This window comes from Dermacentor albipictus, chromosome 1 (assembly GCF_038994185.2).
Source record: "Dermacentor albipictus isolate Rhodes 1998 colony chromosome 1, USDA_Dalb.pri_finalv2, whole genome shotgun sequence".
NCBI lineage: Eukaryota > Metazoa > Arthropoda > Arachnida > Ixodida > Ixodidae > Dermacentor > Dermacentor albipictus.
Window position 1 is genome coordinate 110,859,450 of NC_091821.1, and position 23,970 is coordinate 110,883,419.

The 23,970-nt window shown below is 44.2% G+C and overlaps 1 protein-coding gene across 6 annotated transcripts in view; it reads left to right on the forward strand.

The window, feature by feature from the left end:
- The window catches only part of LOC135907720 (serine/threonine-protein kinase 31-like), a 326,396-nt gene that overhangs the window by 292,580 nt on the left and 9,846 nt on the right, over positions 1-23,970 (forward strand). For 4 of the 6 annotated variants that reach the window (XM_065439440.1, XM_065439441.1, XM_065439445.1 and 1 more), the window contains one exon: positions 10,792-10,857. In XM_065439440.1, coding sequence (XP_065295512.1) covers positions 10,792-10,857 — 66 coding nt within the window. The remainder of the gene's footprint in view (positions 1-10,791; positions 10,858-23,970) is intronic. The other 2 variants (XM_065439442.1, XM_065439444.1) reach the window with 1 other exon arrangement.

Here is a 23,970-nt window from a genome sequence, read left to right on the forward strand (position 1 = left end):
TGGCAAACCTCAGTCAAAGGCCAAAGTTCAATGCAACACGAGCCACTGTAACAATTTGTGCCGTAGAAAATTAGTCTTTTTAGCATTGTGTGGTACAGTGCACACAAGCTGCATTTTAGCATACTGTTATCACATGCCATTCTTCAGTAGATAAGAAAAAAAAAACAATGTTGTGAAGAATTAGACATTTAACTCTTTCCCTACCATGGGGAAAATAGGTGTTCTTTGTAGATTATGACAGATTTTTTTTGTCTGAAGTAACTACTCCACTCAATATACTGTGTAATACTTAAACAAAAAGCAGAATGAATGCACTTTTTATGCATAAAAGTTTTATTAATAGAATGTATGTCATAAAAAGAGATATAAATTGCGAGAATCAAGATTGTGGGATAAAATTAAAGTTTGTAACGACACCATTGTATCTACTTAAATAACTATGTGACAGATTATGAGATATACAAAATGTATTGCCATCTAATAGGCACTATTTCCAAAAAAATCAAACTTTTTCATTGAACAGGTATTCTATTACAAAAATTTAAATGCAAGCAAAACAGTTTAGTGTGCCGGGCTGCGGCTGCCGATGTTCCAGGCTGGTTTGTGTCGTCCTCGCTCTCAGAGTTAAACTCCAACGAATAGGCAGCATCCTCAGTCGATGCTGCTCAATCCATAGATAAAACCAGACGCAGCAGACTGGCGAGATATATGATCTTTGGAAGCGCACGCACCACTTCCAGAGGCGGCTATTTTTGCTTTCTACTTCCACAATCGTAAAAAGCACTTTCAAAAATCGCTACCAAAGGGCAAAAAGCTAGCAAACAAAAATCTAGTTCTCCTCCTTCACAACCGTTAGTGCAATGTGTCCGTGAGTGGAGTGGAAGGTCTCAAAAGCGGCGTTTCAAACCATCATTAGCTGGCTAACAGTGCCCAATGGTCATGGTACAGAAAGAGTTAAGGCATTCTGTATCTCCACTGACCAGTGCTAAATGCTGTGACATTATCCGATAAGCATGTAGTCCAAAAGGCACAGCAGTGCAATTATCAGTCTTTGAATTCCCAGCTCAATTAAGCTACTCTCTCTCAGTGATCCCTAATTTCCAAGAAAATGGTTCCGAAATTCATGGTAACACACTTGGCCTCGGTGATACAGCACAGTTTCCAACAAATTATTCGGACAGCTTCAAGTAGAAATATAGTACCTTACAGTGCACCACTCAAAAATTCAGACTCCTTCCCTCTCCACCTACACAACCACATGTCAGTTCAGCCACCAAGTTGACCAAGTCAAGCAGAAAAGCAATACAATAAAACCCTCCTAATGTGCTTTCCACAGCACTGCGCGAAAAAAAAATGTAGTAACCGGGAAATTTACTGTAGAACCTCATTCATACGTTTTAGAAAAAAAAAAGAAATGCAAGAAAGAGCTTACTGACCAGAATAACGTACAACCCATGGTCTTTCAAACAATTTGGCCGATTCAACTGGTTGACATCTGCATAATGCAAAGCGGTGTGCTAATGCTTTCAACACAAGACACCGCCGCGTATCAAGCCTGTGGGACCTGAGCAGCCTAAGATGTGTGTTGTCACCTCACTCTGGCGGCGCCTTATGGCACGGCTGAACACGGTTGCGCAGGATCTATCTTGAAAGCAATTTGCGATGCGTACTGAGTCTAGGTGCACCTAGGGCTGATAGCTTTGTGTGTGCTGTGTGCTCGCCGCTTAGTTTGTGTTCAAGCAACAGGCAGCGTGAAGGTCAGGTCGCTTGCTGCTGCTGCCGCTCCACCTCATGCCAGCGCTTTGACAGCGAGTGCAAGTGTTCATCTAGAGAGATTGTTCATGTTTGCCTGTGCACATGTGACACCATGCACATTGTTTAGTTAGTAAGCGAATGCTTACAAGCTTATACAGCCAATAAAACTACTGTCCTTGCTTTGTATAGCTGTGTAATAATTCGAAGCTTCACGTTTCGGAAGAAACTGTGTCTCGACAGAGCCTGCCTGTAACGACCAAAATATCAGATTAGTCAGAAGATGAGTGACTAATTAATTGCATGTGTGGTCGAAAAAGGTGTTCCATATTCTTGGATGATCACGTTTAGGGATACCTTCACTTTTCGGGTGTGTGGTTGGTACCAGACGCATCAGCATCTACAAGCAACTGCGTTTTTTCCAGAGCACCAGGATCACTGTTGCCCATCAATGCATCCAGTGCTTGGAAACTAAATGTATCTTCGAGAGCGATTATCCGACGATACAGGCCAAGTACACTTGACTTCAACCTGGCCAGTCTGTAATTCAACCATTTTCATGCTGTTGCTGGGACAAAAGTACAGTCAGTTCGTGCACTGAATCTTCATCCCATCGCAACATAACAGAAATAGACCGAGCTATGACAGCCAAATCCTCATGAGTTTTCACGCTCATTGTTAGGTGTTTCCCTCACTTAATCACCGCCTTCGTCAATGTATCGAGGGTGGAGTTAGCGTCACATTAAGCTGCGCAGCACTGTGGCACTATTTTTAAAAGGACCCTGAAACACTTTTTGAACATAATAAAATATTGCTGATCTGTTAGTGATGCCCCTGTGAGCATGTGAGCCAAATATTATTCCACTGCATGCAGCTGGGAATTTACATTCTCATGTCAAAAGCAGGGAAAAATCGCTTGATCTCTCCTTCGCAGTGTCATCATGCAGCGTCATCGCCAGCAGCAGGGCCTATTGGGATTGGAGCGCTTGTAGTTGTAGGGAGGACCTTGGGGCGACAGGATTAGGCGAGCAGGGTTCATTGGCAGTATTTACATTTAAAACAAGGCATATATCGACAGTTTAGCGTGACTCCCATAAGGAGCCCGCAAGACTAACATACAGCAAACAGCTTATGAGCACACAGCTCACTAATACATTTCTAGCATGACAACGAGCACTCAGCTCCCGACGACGAGCACACACTAGCAGCCGGCAACCGCTGCTTATAAGCACTTGGTCCCCCCCTTGATTCCAAGTGAACGGAAACGTTCGTCCAGTCATCGTTCGACGTCACCGAAGATGACCCGCCCTTTTGGAGGAGGCGGGCTCACATACTCGTGTTGCACACACACACAGGTGTAAAGGTCCGGAGCCGACATCAGAGAGCTTCGTAGAACTCTGCTTCATCCCAGGTGGCGCGGCCGAGTACCACATTCCTGTGCTGACCCCGCGCCACGTGGCTGCCGGTTTATTCGCAGTTCTCTGAAGTGCGCCCCGTCCGGTTGGATAGGAAGACATGCAGCAGGCTGAAATAGCTGGCGCATTGTCACCCCATACGGCCATTCCTAACAGCTTCTCCATGGCCCGGAAAATCTCGCCTGGTCAGTGCTTGCAACCGCTGGGCAGGAAGAGAATGGCTGGCGAGCAAGACGGTGGCTTTGCTCTATGCAACCCCTGCGTACTTGGAATGCCTTCAACCATCTCACAACTGGCTCAGAAGAGTCGATCCCGGCAACACAATACCGCTCAGCGTTCAAACGCCCGGAATTAGCTGTTAAACTACCAGGCTTCCTATCAAAATTTCAATGCAAGTCACTCATCTGGGAAACCCCAAATTTTTCGCCAAAATTTTGTGCCGCCAAAGCGAGCGTTCACGTTCCTCTTGAGCTCGACCAAACCCGACCGTCGCGCTGCACAAGAGTAAAAGTTTACGCAAAATTAAACTCAAGGCTCTTAAACACCAATACCCAAACATAACTTAAGCAGCTTAACTTCGCGAACCGCCTGTTCTTATCCTATCACAATGGCGTACTCATCTCATGCACTGCTGCCACTGAACCGTCTGGCCAACTCCACCGGTACGTAAATACAAACGCGCTAGCTTTGTGGTCTCTATTCCAAACGCGTACTTGCGACGCTTACTCACATTTGTTCCTTTAATCCACACAGGACACGTTCCTTGAACAAACAACCAAACTTGCATAACTTACGCAACACAGAGGAACCTTTGAACAAATGTGTCTTTTACTAACTAGCTCTACGCACGCGTACTAGAGAAGTCAGAATACGGCTGCCTTCAACACACACGAGCAACCCAGTCATAAATCTGCTTCCTTCCGTCCACACAGGACGTGCTAATGGAACTAAGAGCTCTTCTCAATGCAAATCACGCACTTACTGAAAATATACGCGCTTAACCTTAGAAAATAAAAAAAACATTAAAAAAGAAGGTTAACTAAAACACACGTGCGTTACCATAGGCCTCTCAACGATAACCTTTACTCAGGTTACTTACACACAAAAAAAAGAAAGCCTATCTACTTATTAATGAACACCTCGCGATACTACATGTTTACAAAAAAAACGTGTCTTTCAAATCTCGAACTTCTCGAACAAAACATAAACAGAGCTCATACCTTTACATATTGAAAGAAACTTAAATCGCGAAAATTGTCCGATGCTCAAAAAATAAAACAAAACAGAATGTTTTACTTCTACAGAAGTTGCCTTCGCCTCCCGTTTCAAATGTTTACGACTGACTCATACTTTGAGCCGTACTCGAGGGGGTTGCTGTTTGAAAGCTACTCTGGCTACCGAGGAACAACAAAAGGGCTGACTCACTATCCGCTCCCCCAAGACGTTACAGTCTCCCGCCAATTTGCGTCCTGGCGCCCCTCTTTCCTCACAAACTCGAGTGACCGCGTCGCTACTCCCCACCTGGTCTCGTCTTGCCACCTTGCGCTCCTTCGTACTGCACGCTGAGCTTCGAAAAGAACTACGGAACAACGAGGAATTTAACTGCCCCGTGCCCTTTGTCTGTGTCCGTGCAGAACATGCTTCTCGGTCCCCCTTGAACCGGTGGCTCGAACGTGTTTGATGCTTCAACATCGTCTGTGACGACCGCACCTTTCTTTTCTCCGCGCCCTGCCTTTTCGCGCCTGTCGCCGTCTTTGGCTTCGCTACATTAGCCACCGCATTCCGATCTTTTCGGTGCTTCCTTCTGCGGCGCTTTCTCTTTGAATTCTCTTTAATGTCGCCTTCTGGCACCTCGTGCTGGCTGTTACACATCTCATCGGCCCGGATCGGCCTCCTACCCGCACAGTCTGAGTGATTATCATTTAAATCAACTCTATCTTTGCCTCGACTGGCGGACAGCTCAACCGACTCTGGCACAATGCAGCAGGCTTTACTCGAGTTATGCTACTCGCACTCTTGCGAACTGCCCTCTACTGCATTGCCCAGCTCACGCTGTGCATCGCCACACAGCCCGTCGGTCTCGATCGCTGTCTCACGCGCACAGTCCAAATGATTCCTAATTAAATCATCCATCTCTAGGCTACCTAGACTGGCGGAGAGCCGCACCGATCCCTGAACAGTGCAGTTGTTTTTTCGTGAGCTACGGAGCTCACCATTCCGAGAACTACTCTCAACTGGTCCAGCTGGCACCTCACTTCGGCACGCAGATCTGACTCGACATGGGTGCTCGCGTCTGTCAAGTCCGCAGTATTCTGTACCTTGCTAACGACCTCGCTATCATCAGATGCGACGCACACGCGTGGTAACTGTGCCAATTTGTTCGCAGCTGGCTTAGCTGTCTCTACAGTCATCTGTTGGCACAGCACCTCGTCGCTCTCACTACAGCCTTTAACGGCCTCTACTGCCACTAAGGCTTTGATAGCTGCTAGCACTTCGAGTTCACTTATGAACGTGCTGCTATTCTCACAAGTACTACTACTCTCGGCTTTCGACTGAAATCTGCTGTTGACTTCCTGCCACTTTCGCTGCGTCCAGCCTACAGATTTCTCCAGCCGCCGTTGATTTAGTTCGATTGCCTGCTCTAAACTTTGAATCTCTCCGTTCAATGCATCAATGTACTGCCTCGTTACTTTTGTTAGGCCTTCTTCCTGAGAAATATTTTCAGTTCCTACCCAGCTTTTTCCTGCTCTTGCTTAAATTCTTCCTGTTCTTGCCTAATTGCTTCCTGTTCCCGTTTTTTCTTTAGAATTCGTTTACTCATTTGTTCTATGAATTTCGAATCATTGTTACTTTCTAGAGTTGTCTTAAGAATTTCTTCTTCTGTCAAGTCCTCCTCTACGTTTACCTCGATCTCTTCACACAACCACAACAGGTCAGCTCTCGTCTAACACATTAGGACCATGGTCGCTACTTTAAGCTTTGGCTCTGCTGTCACACAATACTTGTTGCGATACCCACGCAAAGCAAAATACAAGTAAAAGATCCCCAGTGAATCAAATCCAAAAGCACAGTGAAATTAAAGCCTGGTAAATCTTACAGCCAAAACCAAACGCTTACCCACTGAAGCAGCACTATATCACCAGTCCTTCTCTGCCGTATCCAGTCAGTTGCAAGAGGTGGTCAATTCCAAGTCGCCTCTAACTTGATCAGGATACCGGTCGGTCACCATGTGCCAACGTCCGTAAGGTGCCGTTGCTATCTCCCGAGTCGTAGGCCGATTTACAAGCCGTAGGCCGATCTAGGAGCCGTAGGCCAATCTCACCGCTGCCATTCAGTTGTTGGGATTTGAGCGGTCGTAGTTGTAGGGAGGACCTTCGGGCGACAGGATTAGGCGAGCAGGATTCATTGGCAGTATTTACATTTAAAACAAGGCATATATTGACAGTTTAGCGTGACTCCCATAAGGAGCCCGCAAGACTAACATACAGCAAACAGCTTATGAGCACACAGCTCACTAGTACATTTCTAGCATGACAACAAGCACTCAGCTCCCGATGACAAGCACACACTAGCAGCCGGCAACCGCTGCTTATAAGCACTTGGTCCCCCCCTTGATTCCAAGTGAATGGAAATGTTCGTCCAGTCATCGTTCGACGTCACTGAAGATGACCCGCAGGAGGCGGGCTCACATACTCGTGTTGCACACACACACAGGTGTAAAGGTCCAGAGCCGACGTCAGAGGGCTTCGTAGAACTCTGCTTCGTCCCGGGTGGCGCGGCCGAGTACCACATTCCTTAGCTGACCCCGCGCCACGTGGCTGCCGGTTTATTCGCAGTTCTCTGAAGTGCGCCCCGTCCGGTTGAATAGGAACATGTGCAGCAGGCTGAAATAGCCTGCACGTTGTCACCCCGTACGGCCATTCCTAACAAGCCCAAAACAGCTGTTGGCAAAACAATCTCGGGAATACAATTACCGGTATTGACCTTTTCAGTTAAATACACGAAAAATATGTCTGTGATCTCAATAAGACGAGAATTGCGGAAGGACCTGTCATGATGGCACTAGTGAATGAGAGTTATGTATGAAACGGAACAAGTTATGTATGTAGCATGAACTGCAGTTAGACTCCTCTTTCACAATTCCCTACAAACACTCGGCGCTATGTAGTGCCGCCACCGCAAAGCCTGTGCATAGCCTCCGAAATGAAAGACGCACCGATGCATGCAAACAGTGAGAAACACGTTATGTGGCAACTGGGCTCAACTTTTGCGCTTCATTCTGGACACGCATCACGATCTTGTGGCACTGCCGAGAAGTACATGCTGCATGGCCTCCAAGATGAGAAGCATGGCACACTGGCGCCTGCAAATGCTGAGGCTTGTTCCCTTGATTTCTGCACACTCAGTGGCACATACTCAGCGGCCCAAGTTAGCGAGAGGTTCATTGAAGAGTGGAACATGCCCAGTGCATTCATGGCGCAGCTCGCTAAAGCGTTGACATGAAAGGCATTCATTGGAAAGCGGCACGTACCCATTACGTTTGTGGCACAGCCTGCTAATGAGATGGGTTCTGTTTTTGACTAACCCTTGTGACATGGGTTCGATTCCGCTTAAATCGGAGAAATTTCAGTGATCTTTTTCGTCATTGTAGGGCGGCACATTCGCAGTGGCACATCGCGTGGCCTGCAGCAGGGAACAGCACTGCATTTGGATTATCGCCTACTAAAAGAGTGTAGCACACTACCAATGGCACTACCCTCCGCACACTATAAAATAGATAGGTGAAGAAGCTTATTGCAATAGGTTTGACAGTGATCACTATGAATGCAGTGTGCGACGACCTGGGAGGAGATTTGCTGGTACAGGAATAAGAAACCGAGTGCTTGCCGGCGTTGTCACGTGAGACAGGCGAGTGAGCATTGCCAGAAAGATGGTGTGGCGGGCGGCTACATATCTCAATTGTGCACGCCATTTCTTGTTTACACTGGATCTAGCGTCTGGAAAACGTTTACGATTGCAGCCTGCAGCAGAGAATAGCAGCACGTTTGGGTTATTGCCTATTAAAAGCGTACAGTACGCTTGATGGCCCCACACGCTGTGAAACAGATGGGCGAAGATGCTTATCACAATAGGGTTGTCAGCAGTAGCTGTAAATGCAGCATGCGACGACCCGGGAGGAGATTTGCTGGTACTGGAATACGAAATTCAGAGCATGCCAACGTTTTCACATGTGACGGGCAGGCGAATATTGTAGGGAAGCTGTTGCGAGGTGTGACTAGGCAGGTGGGCGATTATTGTGGTGAAGCTGCCACAGCCGTCGGCTACTGTTATCAGTCGAACACGCGTCTCGCATTTTCTTATTTACATGGCATTTAATGGGAAAATGTATCCTATAATCGCAGTTTGGCGAGGTACTGAACGTTGGTGCCGAAAGATTGTGTTTTCTGGGAACGTGTGAACCAGCAAAAAAAATCAAGTTGCTTAGTTTTTTTTCTGCGCTTCTTTTTTTTTCATTCTTTTATTTATATGGTTACTCTTTTCCCCTTTTTTTTTTTCCACAAGCACCATTTTCTGCCATTACTTCCATTCTTTCTTTCAGAGAGATGATAGTTCACTGACCTCCAATAAGGGCAAATAATCCCACACCCCATCTCGTCGTCCAGGCCCCTTCCACAAAAAAAAAGAAACCTATATTAACACGTCAACCAGTTGACACGCGACGCTTCCTCACATTGCTCCACTGATGTTGAATAGCACACCTTTCTTTTCAGTTCTACACCCTCGTTTGTTGCCCTCACCCATCCGCCTTATCACCTCTGCTTTAGAAGAACCATACCTATATATACCATGCTGAGGGAAGCATATGTCACCTTGTCCACTTGTCAAAACATTGGCTCTGGCTTTCGCCTTGTTTTCACTTTGCTCATCGTCTTGAATTTTTACCTCCCACCTTCCCTGTGTTTTCCCCCAAAAATATGAGTAACTCTAGTGTGTCATTTTTTTTGTGTTCTCAATCGCGAAAGTTGGCTCCGGGAAATCGTACATAACGGGATCATATCAACGGGGTACTACTGTATTAGCTTTGTGTTTCTCTGCTTAATCCTGTGCCGCCAGGTGGCTGCACCCTGCAGACCACTCACATTTTCGTATCCACCCATCCAGCGAAATGCCCAGTCCGCCTGCATTTACCAGAACACCGGACACGCTAAAAGTCTCTATTGTAGTAGTAATCCTCCGGCATGAGGTGATGGCTGCAAACACGTAGATCTTGGTGCCGATTGGATACTAACAACTTGATGTGCTGCAGACACTGCGCTCGCACTATGTCACAGCTTGACATGTCACCAATCGCTTGATTTGCCGCCTACACCGCATCAAGCGCAATTCATGGTATTCGCGAAATGAAACCTCGAGACCAACACTGACCGCACAGCTCGTATCAACGCGGAGCACATAATACAAAGAGACAGCAGTTGCTGCATGCCAAAACTGCTTGAGTGTACTGATAAATTATTGTTGTGTATTCCCTTTCTGTTACTTCTTTATAGAAACAAATTAACCTATATTTCAACTATTACGAGCAACATTTGTTCATCATAAAGTTAGAATAAATTTGGAGGATGCTTAAGCTTTGCCTTTAAGAGTGGAATGCGATAGCATTCAAAGATCCCTGAATGCTTCTCACACTTCCTGGAAATTGGAGCGTATGTAACCATAATGTTTAGTGGGAAACTCTGACCACGAAAGCTATGCACGAAGGCAGGCTTTCTGGTAGAAACGTGGCCTCTTGCATGGGCCACGATGTGGCAGAGGCGATCGCCATCTAGAGGCATTGCAAGGAACCAGACGCGCCGCTTCGTGGCCCCCCGAGTTACTCACACACCAGCACACACAAATGGCAGATGCTGCGGCCAGTTTGTGAATTCTAGAAACGCTGGAAAGGGGGTTTCTTTCGTTTTCATGTAACAGTAAGGTAATTTATACCTTACGTGAATTTGTTATGTTGTGTACATGGGTTCTGCAAAAGCTGTATTTCCATATTGCTGAATTTTTTCAGGTCTTAGTGTAACATATCAATTTTGTCCTCGTCAAATTTGGTGCAGTGGTTGCCAAAAAAAAAAACCAAGTTCTCCTTTACATTTATTTAGATAGGGGCACCCGAGCTAGAGCTTTCTCTTAATGCTATCGTGTTAAAATTATTGATTATGCAACATGGGTAGCCAATCAGATAGTTGCCTGACTGTCGTCACGTGCAGCCGCTACGTAGATGCCGACGATGCTGCTGGAAATTGGGGAGTGGCACTGCTGCAGTAAGTAGCAAAACAAATCTCTAAAAACTAGTTTACAGGTTCCCGCCATGATCGGTTACATTCACATGGAGCCAAAATGCAAGGAAAGCCTAGGGTAAATTAAGGAACTAATTTACCCTATGCTTTCCTTGGTTTCATTGTCTGTTGGTTTCATGTGTTATGACTAATAAATATCAGGCCTCTGTTCATGCTTGGCTCCTTTTCCTAACAGTGTTTATAATACCTCTTTGTTGGGTGTAAATGTGATGTAGAACGATCAGAGAAAGTTTTCCTTTCTTACTGCTGCTATATAATCATGTGTTTGCCTGCTTTAGCTGATGTTCCCTGAGGCAGTATTCAAGCAGGGATGCCTGGAAACCCTTGGACCTGCTGAAGAGGTGGTATGGTTTCTTGAAACATTAAAGCATGCTGTGTGGTTTTAGAGAAAACTTGAGCTCATGGCCAACTCCAATTTCCCCAATTCAAATGTATGTAAAAAGTAGAAATTCTCTTTTTACACGACAGCTAAACCAATTTGCATGAACTTTTTGCAGTTGAGAGGCAACTCTAAGAAGCTATATTTTATTTGGGAACTCTAATTTAGTTACAAGAAAGACGAAAAATCTTAAAATTTAAAAGAGTGGATGCATTAAGTATAAAATAGTATAACTCTCGACCGAAAAGAGATTTCGCAGTTCTGTAAACTGCTTCTGTTTAAGCATCTGATGTGGATAAATGTATTATACGAATTTACAGATAACGTAAAATTGTTGCAATGTTTATGAGGGTGTAGCCTAAGTCCTACTCACTAATTACCATTTTAATTTTGCAATTTTGATACGTTTTTTCTGAAGCAGTTATTGGCATAAATTTAAAATCCACTTCCTATAATTACATTATTCAGTTGATTATTTATTATTCTTTAAGTACAATGAATTGGTAAGAGACAATATACACACAATTTTAACTTCTTTTAAATGTAACAAACCTAATCAAAATTGGTGCAGTTGCCGAGAAACTGGTTTCTACGTTCTCATGTATTTAGATAGGAGCTCCCGAGCAATAAAGCTTCTTCATAATTCCTGACCTAGCATTCAAGCCCAGCGTTTTTACTTTACCGTTATGACCAGTAGAATAAGACTGCATGTGGAATACCAAGAGGTAATGGGTATTAATAATTCATGCTGGATTACAGCATTCCATAATTAAATGCAGTTGTGTCGTTGCTCAGTATTGATGCTAGTTATGTTCTGTAGTTTTTGTTTTTAGGGAAGGTGCTGGTCATACATAAAACTGCGAGCATGCTCCCCTCCCCCTCTTTCCCTTTACTCGTGCCGGAAGACGGCACTCGTACATGAAGTCATCATCTTTCTTTCTCGTCCTCGCACACTTTCACTCGCACTAAAGTACAAAGTGCGCGGGGCACAATAAGATCTTATCGCACTTAGACTTTATACAAAACACGATGCTGCTCCGCCTCACGCCGCGTGCAATTTGAGATGTGTGTGTTTGCAAGCAGCCGCTTATAATTCAATCATTTGACCATCTCAGGGTCTCTACCAACCGGGAAAACTGGGATTTCTCAGGTATTTTGAGTAGTCAGGGAAAATTCGGGGAATTTGTGCCTCTATCAGGGAAAATTAGCTGTAATTTTATTGAAAGGGTTAAAAGTCGCGGTAATGCTGGCTCGAGTATTAGACAGGAATCTTAATGAATCGTCTTCGACGCCCTGTCGTCAGCTGGAGGAGTTGCCAGTGTGCAGTCAACGACTGACTTTCCGGATGCACAATAATCTGGACAGCTTCGCAGCACCACCACGCACCCCATAGAGTCAATGTATCGGAACGTCTGAAATTTCCGACGCAAGAACCCTTCGCCGTCCGATTTTCCGGCGCTTCTTGCCATGACCGCAGGCCCGAAAGGCCATTAATCAAAGCCACCACCGCTGCTGTTTTGATTACCTCGCTGCCTCGAACCGGTGCTCTCGCATGCAGATCCGCTGGCACCCGTAGCCACCACTGCTGCAACGCTAGGCCTAGCTGCTTTGACGTTCTCTGTTAAGCTTCTTGCCATTGGGTGCCGTGTTTTCCATTGAAAGAATTTGCTGCTGTCAGCAATGGCACCGACTCTGCCTTTGTGGTCCTCATGATTGGCTTAGAAGCTTGGAAAGCACGGTGCGTTGCATAATGCTGGTTCCCGAGAGTCAGCTTCGCCTCTGTACAGAAATGTTACTTGGTGAAACATACGCAAAAGTATTGCAGTGAAGCATAACAAGCATAGGAAGGGGCTATTGCCATGGGACACAGCACGTATTTAATTGTGCACGCGTGCACCCGGTATCTCCTGTCACAGTACGAGCACTGATATGCCTAATACGTGTACCGACAGGCCTTCAGAGCGTTTTCAAATGTGCCTGGGGTGGTATGAGCCCTTAAGGGGAATAAATAACATGCATTTATTTTTTCCAACTGGTCGATTTTTCGGACGTTTCCGTGGCCCCTAGGGAGTTTGAAAAATTGGGCGTGGACTGTGCAACTGACTAAGAAGATGCTTCAAATGGTTCATGGGGCGAAGGAGTGGTGGAAGGAGTACAAGAAGAAAAAGGGCCCACACATTGGGGAATGAAAGAGAAAGGAAGTGTGCTGCCGCTGTTTTGAAGGAGCTTGACCTCAAAAGACAGTGTTGGCTGATGCCGTGATGCAGGTGTTCCTCATCCAAACCAAAACAAACTCTCTAAAGCAATGAAGCACAACACTGAGGTGTCGTGTGTGGGCTGAGAGTATGTCAGGGCAGTTGAGGTTGACTTACGAGCTGTTAAAGGGACACTAAAGGGAAACAATAAATCAGTTTAGACTAATGGAGCATTGTTTAAGAACCCTGCAGGCAGTCATTTCGAAAAAATAGTTTGATTAATAAATGAGAAAATGAAGGTACAAGTATCAGTATTTGAATTCCGCGCCGAAATCCCAACGCCGGTACGTCAACGTGACGTCAGGGATTCCAAAGTATGTTTTCGCATTTGGGCCGCGTTGGCTGAATAAAGGTTCCCGAAACTTGCCATGTTTAATATTTCATTCCTTTAGAACACAATGTAGTCAATCTGTACCGCTATATATAATTAGTAGGCCCTAGAAGATGCCATAAAAATCCATGACGTCACAGCCTCCAGGTGCGGGAACTGAAGTAGGCGTCGCCACCCGTATTTCGTTCTTGCGCTATTTCTGGCTTCCCAAACGTCTTATCGTTGTAATAGTGGTGTTTTTGGTGTTGTAGAACGGTAATTTACTGATGCAGAAGAAATCATTTTTCACTTTAGTGTCCCTTTAAGAGAGAATCTCAGTTGTGAAAAATTCGGGCCTCATACCACTGAGCTTGCTATCAGTTGATAGAAATAGCTCGTATTCGAAAATATTTGCTTCTGTATGCATCTCCTTTTTATTTGTATTTGAGAATGTCCGACTCAATTTGCAATTTTTTTTTTCGAATACATTTTATTTGCTGTGCGTTTTACTAACCCCTTCCTTCTATTCTCTTTTTGAATAACATAAACACTACTCCTTAGTATTCAAACTGGATTAAGTCGTTTTCTTTATTTGTTTTTCATATGCTTACTATTTAGAGAGTGACAGCATGGGGCGACATGGTTTCAGCCCGCCTTGACATAAAACATAGTCCTGCATCACTCAGGGAATATTGCAAAGGCACTCAAGGAAAACCTTGAAAATTCAGGGAATTGGGAAATGTCAACTTGGTAGACACCCTGCATCTGCATCCTTGGAAGTTTCCATTTATTGTCTCGGCATTCCTTTGCTGCGGAGGCAAAATTTCATTATATTGAAATCGCATACAAACACACTTTGTTATATTGAGATTCTAATTACATGGCGTTTTATAGACAAGAGGTTATGAAAAATTAAATACTTTGTTATATCGAGAATTTCATTATATCGAGGTTTAACTGTACCTCTGAGTGTGAGCGGCCGTGGGTACGAACGTGAGTGAGGGCCGGTGTGTGTGAGTAGATATGAGTATGAACATGAGTGAGTGCAAAGCCTGGAAGTAATGGGGAGTATGAGTCAGGGGTGCTCACTTATACTGCCGACCTATGCGAGAGGCTGAAAGATGAGAAGCTGGTGTCTAGCTCTGCTCAAAGAAAAACCCAGAATGCATCTTGAGTTTCACCAAAAATATTTGGTTGCTGTGCCTGAAAACGAGATTTGCTGCACGTACTTTTGTGGAGATATGGTGACTTCTGTTGGCAACTCCACAATCTGCTACTTGTGCTCGCAAGACTGTCTAAATAAACAAAGATGGCTACAACATCCAAGGTCACGGCAGCTCTTTTGCTTGTTGCTGCGGTCACAGTTCTCTTTTGTAGCGTCGAATTGAGCCGTTTTGTGTAAGCCAAAAGGGTCTTTGCTGCCGATAACCCTATTTACATAAGCATTTCATTGACAAAATTGCAGAAATAGTTGCGCTGCACATGCAAAGGCCCAGCCTGCCCAGCGAGCTGCATCAGATTTTCTTAAAGACAAAGAGCCTTTGAGGCGAGCAGGAGGTTTAAAAAATTCACGGACGGTTAGGATACTCCCTAATGCAAAATTTGAGCACAGCTATATACATGTTTTCATTTTGCAACATTTGAGGCAAAGAATTTTAGAGACATGTAGCAGAGTCAGCGATCGTCAAAAATCTGATCTACAGGTCAAGCACATCGACTTTTATAGATAACTCCTTGTAGGTTCAAGTGTGATCGCTGGTGCTGCGTGACTTCCAGGAAGTACTACACAATTCGCGTCGCGCATGCAATCAGATTGCAAAACAGTCTCAAACCATGACAATTGAAATGAGTGCGAACGAGACCATACCAAGCGAACCAAAGAAGCGAGAGCTGATGCGAGGAGAGGATAGTACAAGGTGAGCAGTCCGGCTGAGACCATGTTACGAATATGCATCGAGCGGTTGGGTGGGTCCGCATGACACTAGGGAAGGTATTCTGTAAAAGTCCACTTAGTGGACTGTCCATTATGGCCGCTGCAGATTTGCTGGGGCCGCTCGTATCTTCCTCACTCGTACAGCTGCATCCAATCAGCGGTGGCCGAAATGGACAATGCACGAGGAGGACTCTTATAGAATACCCCCCAGTTTCCCGTGCGCATGTCACTGAAGGGGCCTGGCCACTCTCATTAGTCTCCGCATTCGCTTACTGCAGGAACGGGTGCCTAAGATCTGCGCTCTGAAATGGAAGTGGTTGTGCATAGCGAGCTTCTCCGAAAGGTGCAATCATTTGTTCGCAGCATTGCTCCACTGCTACAAGTAAAATACTCAACTGTTTTTTACTTTCATAGGCAACTGCACACTATGACTTGTATAGCAGTGTATCACATATAGCATCTCACAATATATACGCAGCAACATCTGCCATGCTTTCAGAAGCTAAATACAGATATTCTGCACTGATAGAATGAGGCTAAAAACTGTAAGGTTACCTGGTCAAGTTGTCTTGGAATAAAAACAAATGAGAGTTCCATTTGTTGGCTTGGGATCACAGCAGACACCTACCACCTGTAGAAATTCTCAAACCCTGTGAAATGTGAGAGGTGAATAACTACCAATTGAGCCAAGTTGAGTTTCTTCCACCAGGTTTCCAAAATTTAGCGAGGGTTTTCTTTTGGCAAAGTCTTAGTGCAATTGCTTGACTTCGAAACCAATTGAACTAGCTGTAATAAACATTAGCTGCGTGCAGTGTTGGAAAGCAAACTAGCGCCAAATGCTCCAGAGCTGCAATAAGTGCGGTGTGCAGTTCTAAATTTCTTGCACGCAAATAAACTGACGACTCACAGCGTTAAATGAGAAAACAGCATCTTCGGCTTACACTGCTGAACTGATACATGCTATGAAAACGATATATCTTCAGACCTTCTGAAGTACTTATCATTCCTGCTACCATCCCTGCACGTAGAAGTACATTGGCGAGAATATTCCTGCTGCTTAAAGCATTAGTAATGCTAATGCTAGGGCAGAAATCTATAAACGAACAAAACCAAATGTATCTTTAGCGTGCATAACTATAATTTATGAAAGCGACTGCCTGAAAAAAGTACACTGCGTGATTTGAAACATCAGCAGGATATTTAAATTCTTTTTAATTCACTAACGATTACAATACTCCCTAATGTGAAATTAGAGCAAAGCTCTATACGTGTTTTCATTTTGCAGTATATTGGCTGGCGCAAACAATGTCTCGTGCAGCACGTTGCAAACGGAGCGATGCGTTGCAAAACAAGTAACACTCAAGAACAATAGCAGTTAGCAGAGTCGGCGATAGTAGCCAACAATCTGATCTGCAGTTCAGCCGCTTCGGCTTTTATACATGACTCATCGAAGGTTCCAGTGTAATTGCGTGGCTTCCAGAAAGTACTACATAATTTGTGTCACACATACATTCAGATTACAAATTACTATGGCACTATCTCGTAGTCTCGTCCAGCACTCTGCTTTCCTCTTCGCTCTTCGCCATACTCTCCTCCTCCACTTTCCACCTTGACCTTACACTGCAGTCTGCTCCTCGTGCTCTCTTCTTTCATCTCCCGCTGCACTCCTTGTTCGCTTTCATCTTTCGCTGTGTTCATTCGCTCAGTGACACCAAGGCACACACATGCTCAACATAGGAATGGGTGCCTAAGAGCTGCACTATAAAAGAAAGCAATGGTCTACTCGCCAGGAGAAAGAACTCGTCTAGAGTGAAGTGTTTCGAACAAACTGGTATAGTATCAGCCACCTTTTCCCGATGCGGAAGTTTGTTATCCCGGTTGCTCTCTGATGCGTGTCATCTGCTTCTTTCTGGAAATTATGAAATCATACATTGCTGTATTTCCCCTGCGATGACAATACATGTACAACAAAAGCCTTTTAGAATCCATCTTTTTCATTTTTGGACATGTGCACGGCGGCATCACAACGATTTGAGAACTACAAGGCATTCAGCACATGCTGTTATAGGACACCCTCTTTCGCTTCAAGCCTGAACTTGGATCAGCTGTTTCCCGGCACGGCCACTAGGAGGTAGCAAGGTTCGACATAGGCCACATAAACTTTGAGGAAGTTCTACAGGAAGCTTGTAATGGTTCTAAGGGTATCACCTATGTAGAAGGAAAACTTTCATATCTTGATCTTTTTCTGGAAAGTCTGGTCTACATTCTAGGCAAATTTCATGCAAATTGATCATGCACAATATTAAAAATATGTAAAATCTTTTCGACATCATATTTCTCTCTCTCTTCTCTCTCTTGCTCCCCCCCCCATTTTTTTCCCCTATGTTTGACTTTTTTTTGCTTGTGCAGAAATATTGTTGTATTTAAAGGGCAACTCCAATATTTTTTTTTACCATGTCAAGGTAATGGAGTATTTCGGTTCCTAAGATACCCATGTCACATGTATAATAGTAGAACTGTTCTGCAAATTCGAAAATAATCTTAAATAAGCAAAAAAGCGCAAAAACAAAGGTGACACTCAGCTGATTTGTGACTGCGCCTGACCTTCAGGTGACAAAGTCTTCTACATCAGCTCTTTTAATTTGTCGAACGGTGACAGCTATGATTCCAACGAATTCAATAGCCACAAATCGCCATCAACCCACCACCACGAGGGCAAGCGCCCATGAGCAATTTATTGCTCTGCAACATGAAGCTAGGCTGCTTGCTATTTTAGGTGTTTTACTCCTTTCTTGGGGAAGTGCTTCGCGTACTTCGCACGACTTCCCACATTTGTATCCCGCAAGATTGCCATTGACAGTCTGATGCACGACTGGTGCATTTGTTTACATCAGCAGGTACAGCGACTGTTCGTCGTTCGCTTGAGGCATAATGCTCATCATCATCATCAATCAATATAGAACATAGCAAAGCACGTACATCTTGTGCATGTAAGCACCTCTGCATCACTCATGAGTCGTGCTGATGTGAGCGACCGTGCACTTTCAAAAACAGCGAGCGGGAGACAGAACGGTAGTACAGAAGCATTGTTATGCTGCCTACTTATCATTTTTTGTGCTCTCTTCATGCACACAATTGGCGTGTTTCATAAAGTAGATATAGATTAGGATATTGCGCATATGATCGTTCATTTAAAGAATGTGCAGTTTTCTTGCGGAAATGCCGAAGCCAGTATTGACACCATTGGCAGCTGAACGTTGCAGTTGTGTATGCCGCTGTATATGTGGCAAACAGTGCACCTCAGAAGCTAAATAATGAGTCAGCATAACAATACATAGAAATACACCCGTGTACATAGTAACATTTAATTTAGGGAAGTATCGGTTAGCGCAACTGACCGCCTTCGAGATCGGCAATGTACTCATGCTGACAGCACGCCGTGTTGTCACTTCTAGCTTTTTGTGTGTGCACTGTATGAAATGAGGAATGTTTTATTTCAAGTCTGTATGGTTTAAACTGAACTACAGAAGCAGTTTTCTTCAGTCTTATAATGGCTGAATCAGCTTCAGGTCAGTCACTCAAGTCCGCCAGCAGTAGACGCACAAACTCGGCGGCTGTGATAGGCTCAAACTCGGCTGAATGCTATATCGACTCAAACTGTGTATAAATTGCAGGGGCTGAAGTTTGTGCAGCCAGCAACGCAACACCACTTGCCTCCCATCTCTTGCCCATCCACACACAACTTTTTGCGACAGCAGCTTCTCACGCCAAACACTAGCTCACTCCTTGGCTTTGTTGTCTGCCATTAATTACCAGCATGCTCTGCGTGTTCCTCCTTTTACGTCATAACACAATGTGACCAGTAGCTGAGGAGCAGGCAAGGCAGATGTTTTGAGGAAATAAACGAAATTCATTTGCAAAATATTTGCTTAACTCTCAAGCCTGATGTTTTCAAGAAATAACAGAAGCGTGCAGAAGCACGCATTCAGCAAATTTTATTCAGATCCGTTTACTTAAAAAATCACCAGAGCTGCCCTTTAAATGCCCACCGACATGCTTTTTTATCATACGCCTAGACACAGCGGGTATCTCTCAGGAAAGGCTTTATCACAAGAATTTCGTATTGGTGCACTATAATAAAACAGGTAGAAGTGGTTAACCATTACCTTTCTTTTAAGCCACGGCATTCTCGGTCAGCTTTTACATCATGCAGCCATTGCTATGTCCTGCCTCCTTCGTGCAGTCACTCAAGTATTGTCTACTTCCAGTTGATTTGAGCGAAGTGCATTCCCGCATCGCTTTCCTAAGCAGTTTTTTTAGCGGACATTAAAACCGAATGTCACACAGTGAATTGAGATGCTGCAGCACAATGCTCAGTGTTCACTGAATTGCGCTACATTAGGAGAAAAGAGACGTTTGTAGATGCGGGCACTCACCACATGTACAAACTACAAGGTAGCTGTTTCCTGTATTATTTCAGTTTATGATAACCTAATAGCAATGTAAATGTCTAACACGTACATTTATATATCTATGCTCACAAGATTTGTTTGTAGACGCGTGTTGCAGCAGTACTTTGTTGTACAGCATCAAAGTACAACGCTAGAGGCTAGAGCTGCCGTTAACTTGTGAATGTGACCCGCCGTGGTTGCTCAGTGGCTATGGTATTGGGCTGCTGAGCACGAGGTTGCGGGATCGAATCCCGGCCACGGCGGCCGCATTTCGATGGGGGCAAAATGCGAAAACACCCGTGCACTTAGGTTTAGGTGCACGTTAAAGAACCCCAGGTGGTCAAAATTTCCAAAGTCCCCCACTACGGCACGCCTCATAATCAGAAAGTGGTTTTGGCACATAAAACCCCATAATTTATTATTATTATTGACTTGTGAATGTGGCAAAATTACCACTTTTAATGTTTCCTTTACTCTATAACTGAAAAAAAGAATAGGGAAAAAGTAAGTTACACTGACAGCAGGATTTGAACCTACACTTTCCAAGTGGAAGGCAGAGACGGTATCATTTCACGTTTTGTCACATTGCATTGCCTATACACCGTTTAGATTCCGCATCTCGGCTTGTTAGGATATCTTTTTTGCTACCATTCTGTGCAAATTATACGCAAAACTTGGCTCTCTGACAAATGCGGAACCTGCGGCTGTTGATAGAAGCACCTTTTATGACGAAACTATTTATGGCTAAGATACCAGGATTTCTTTATGATGTAATGTCATCAGAAAACTATCATCAGCAATGGCTCATACCCCCAAATTAGGGGTGTGCAAATATTCGAAAATTTTAAATATTATCAAATATTTTCAACATTTGAATTTGATTAGAAAAGTTGGTATTTGAAAATCTTCTAATATTATCGAATATTATATTTTTAATATTCATACTCGATTCAAAAACTAGATAATCAAAACAAATCGAATATATTGCTGGCTGTGCGGCAGAAAACACAGTTCTTAGCGTTTATTTCTATCTAATCTAAAAATTTCTATCTAATCTAACGGGCGGAGCAATTGCCGGCCTTGTTCGCCAGGCTAAACCCGCCTGTTGCTACAATTCACCACCACCACCATCTATCTAATCTAAGAAAGTGTGTCTGATTTTGTGCTGAATTTTGCGATAATTTCATGCTGCTGGCGAAAGTTCGTATGTAAAACACGCTTAGCCACTGGACGTGTGAGCTTTGCAAGGAAAGCCAGCCTCATTAACAAGGAGCATGGGTTTCCAAACAGCGAGGGTGCCCTCTTTGGCAGATTCCACCCCTAATCATGAGCTTATTGCGTGACAGCAAATGCGATGAGTGACGGCTGGTACAGAGTCAAATGCCTCCGAGTTTACGGGAAATTGGTGCAGTGTAATAAGGCACAGGTTGGCGAGAACAGACAACTAGTGGAAACTACTTCATTTTCCAAAGCTAACATGAGTCAAATACACAATATTTTAGTATATAACGGCTTCCTAGTTGAATTTTTTTATCAGTGACAATGTAATCGCAATGTTCCAACATGTTAAACCAGCTTGCTGATAAATGCATGTGCATATCATTATTCAATATTCGATTCAATATTTGATCTAACTGTTCGTATTCGATTCGTTTTCGAAAATTTTGATAGTTGCACACCCCTACCTCAAATACAATGGCTCATACTTCCTGTAAGGCAAAGGCTACAAGTTCTTAACAAGTGAAGCGACAGTGCATACATTCTTTGGAATCACGCATACAACATGCAGAACAGCATACGTTTCAATAAATAACAAGCTTAAAACAAGCATCCAAACCACATAATTGATGATAAGGTGCTCTTGCGCCTACATGCATCGTGAAGCAGGTAGCACCCCCCGCACACGTTTCCCAGTAAACATTACTGTTGTGCAAGCTGCCGTGGCGACGGCAGCTTGACTGTAGCATACAATGCAAGGAGTGACATAACTACACTTCTGTACGTAAAAGAACCTGCCTTGCAACTGATTTGTGTTGTGACAGCACTATGGGAAGGCCGCATATAATTGGACTCCTAAAGAGCAGCGTGCATATCAGGTGCAGCAAATTTCTCTTCTCGCTGGTCCACTCTTTGTAGGTGCACAAAGTAGCAGCCCAAGCCAAGTCACAGGCTATCAAAACGTCTTAGGCTAATAATTTGGGTAAAGTGCATGTGAATGTAACCACGTGAATAATTTCAACCTGCGTCACAATGGGCAATCATTCTAGTTGTCGTCTGCAGCTTCACTGTCCAAGCACCTTCACAGCATGGACTAGAGACCATTTCTTCCTTTTCAAAACTGCGGGTGATCGTTATGTTCACCAAAGAGGTCAGTGTTGACATTGATGTAAGTCAGTTGCATCTTCTACAGCGTGCGCTCACTACAGTTTACTCCATGCACACACCTGCAGTTAAATACATGAGCAGTACAGTGCTGGTGCTATTTATCTGCCATCGCCAGAGCTGTAGCATGCCGATTCGCATTCTCAGGTGGAAGTGGGCCATTGGTTTGAAAAGAGGTCTACGTTTATATGCATGCTATTATGAGTAATCTTAATGAAGCGACACGTTTCTAGCATGCCCAATGACGTTGCATAGGTAGCCAATCGGATCTCTCGCCCGAGTGACGTTATTCACGTGTGCTAGATAATGTGGAAAGGGGCAGCTCAAAACTCAGTGGAGCGGCACCGTTGTAACTCAAACTCTGATACCTCAAAATCTTTTTGTGCCAGACTCTGTATACCTTGAAATCTAGACTTTGAAAATACCAAGAGAAAGGCAACAGGGTGGCAGCGTAGACGTCTTCGCGAGCCGAACCAGGTGCTGTACTGCGCTCCCCACTTATCTTTCTGCCTTTCATCACTCTCACACACTTGCTCGGATGCTCGCTGCCACTTTCTCCTGGCCTCACACGGCAGCGGTAAGCTGGGAGTCCGTCTTTTTTTTTTTCCCCTCTCATTTAGGACACTGTCAGTTATGCATCACTGTGGTCATGGCTTCTTACCATGACCTTGGGCAAGATGATGGGCACTTTTGAGTGGACATGATCTGCACTGCACCCAGAAGCCAGCATTCTAGCCCACAGCATTCCAGCAAGATTATTGTTTTGGGCCAAAATAAGCCCCAAAGGGTGCAAACTTTTTTAAGAGTGTACATCTCCCTGAAAGGGGCCTTGTGTTATCCCGAGGTGAATGTAAAAAGAATGACGAAATTCATGCGTTCAAACAAAAGTTTATTCAACTTGCAAATTCAAAATAAAAGCAGACAAAAGAAGGCATACCCTTTCACATTTTACTCACCCAACAAGGTCTTATGCTGATTCCAATCAAAATGTGGCTCACATCCCATGGTACCGGAAGTTTTCTTCCCAGTGAGGCCTTCCCACCACATAGTTACACTATATAGTTAAGGCGGCTGCAAATGCACGCTCTCACGCACAGTACATTTTGTAAATAGCGATCGGATGCTTGTAAAAAAATATGCGGAATGAGTATTGCACAATGTTCATACCATGACCTGCTGAACTTCATACCTCCAGAGTTGCCCCTTCTCCATAACGCCTGGTCTAGTTTAACCCTTTTCCCTCTAGGGACAGAACATACGGGTAGAGTGGCGCTAGTTATAACCTCTTCACTATGGTCTGCCTGCACGATATGCTCCAACACTGGTGGTGCTATTTCGGCAGGCACAAAACTCTTGTATTGGTGGTGAATGCATAAATTCACAAATATAAAGAAAAAAACAAAATTTGCGAATGTTTTGTGTTTTAATAGTGAGATCAGATTAGGAAGAGCCGTGCAAGGAAGGTAAACGAGTACAGGTAGCATACAGCATAACTTTTTCTTTTCTTTCCTCCAGAAGATAATGAAAAAAAAATTCTTTTAATAGAGTCATACCTTATTTATCCAAATGTAACACTACCACAACTGCAAGGGTCTACTTTCCAATCATGCAAAAAAAAAAAAAATAAGACTGCAAATGTAATGCGAGGTGAATGGTAGAAGAAATGCTACCATGATTCAAGAAATCATAATTTGGAAATAAGTTCTCTTCACTTATCGTCGTTGTATGATGTGGAAAGAGCTTTCCT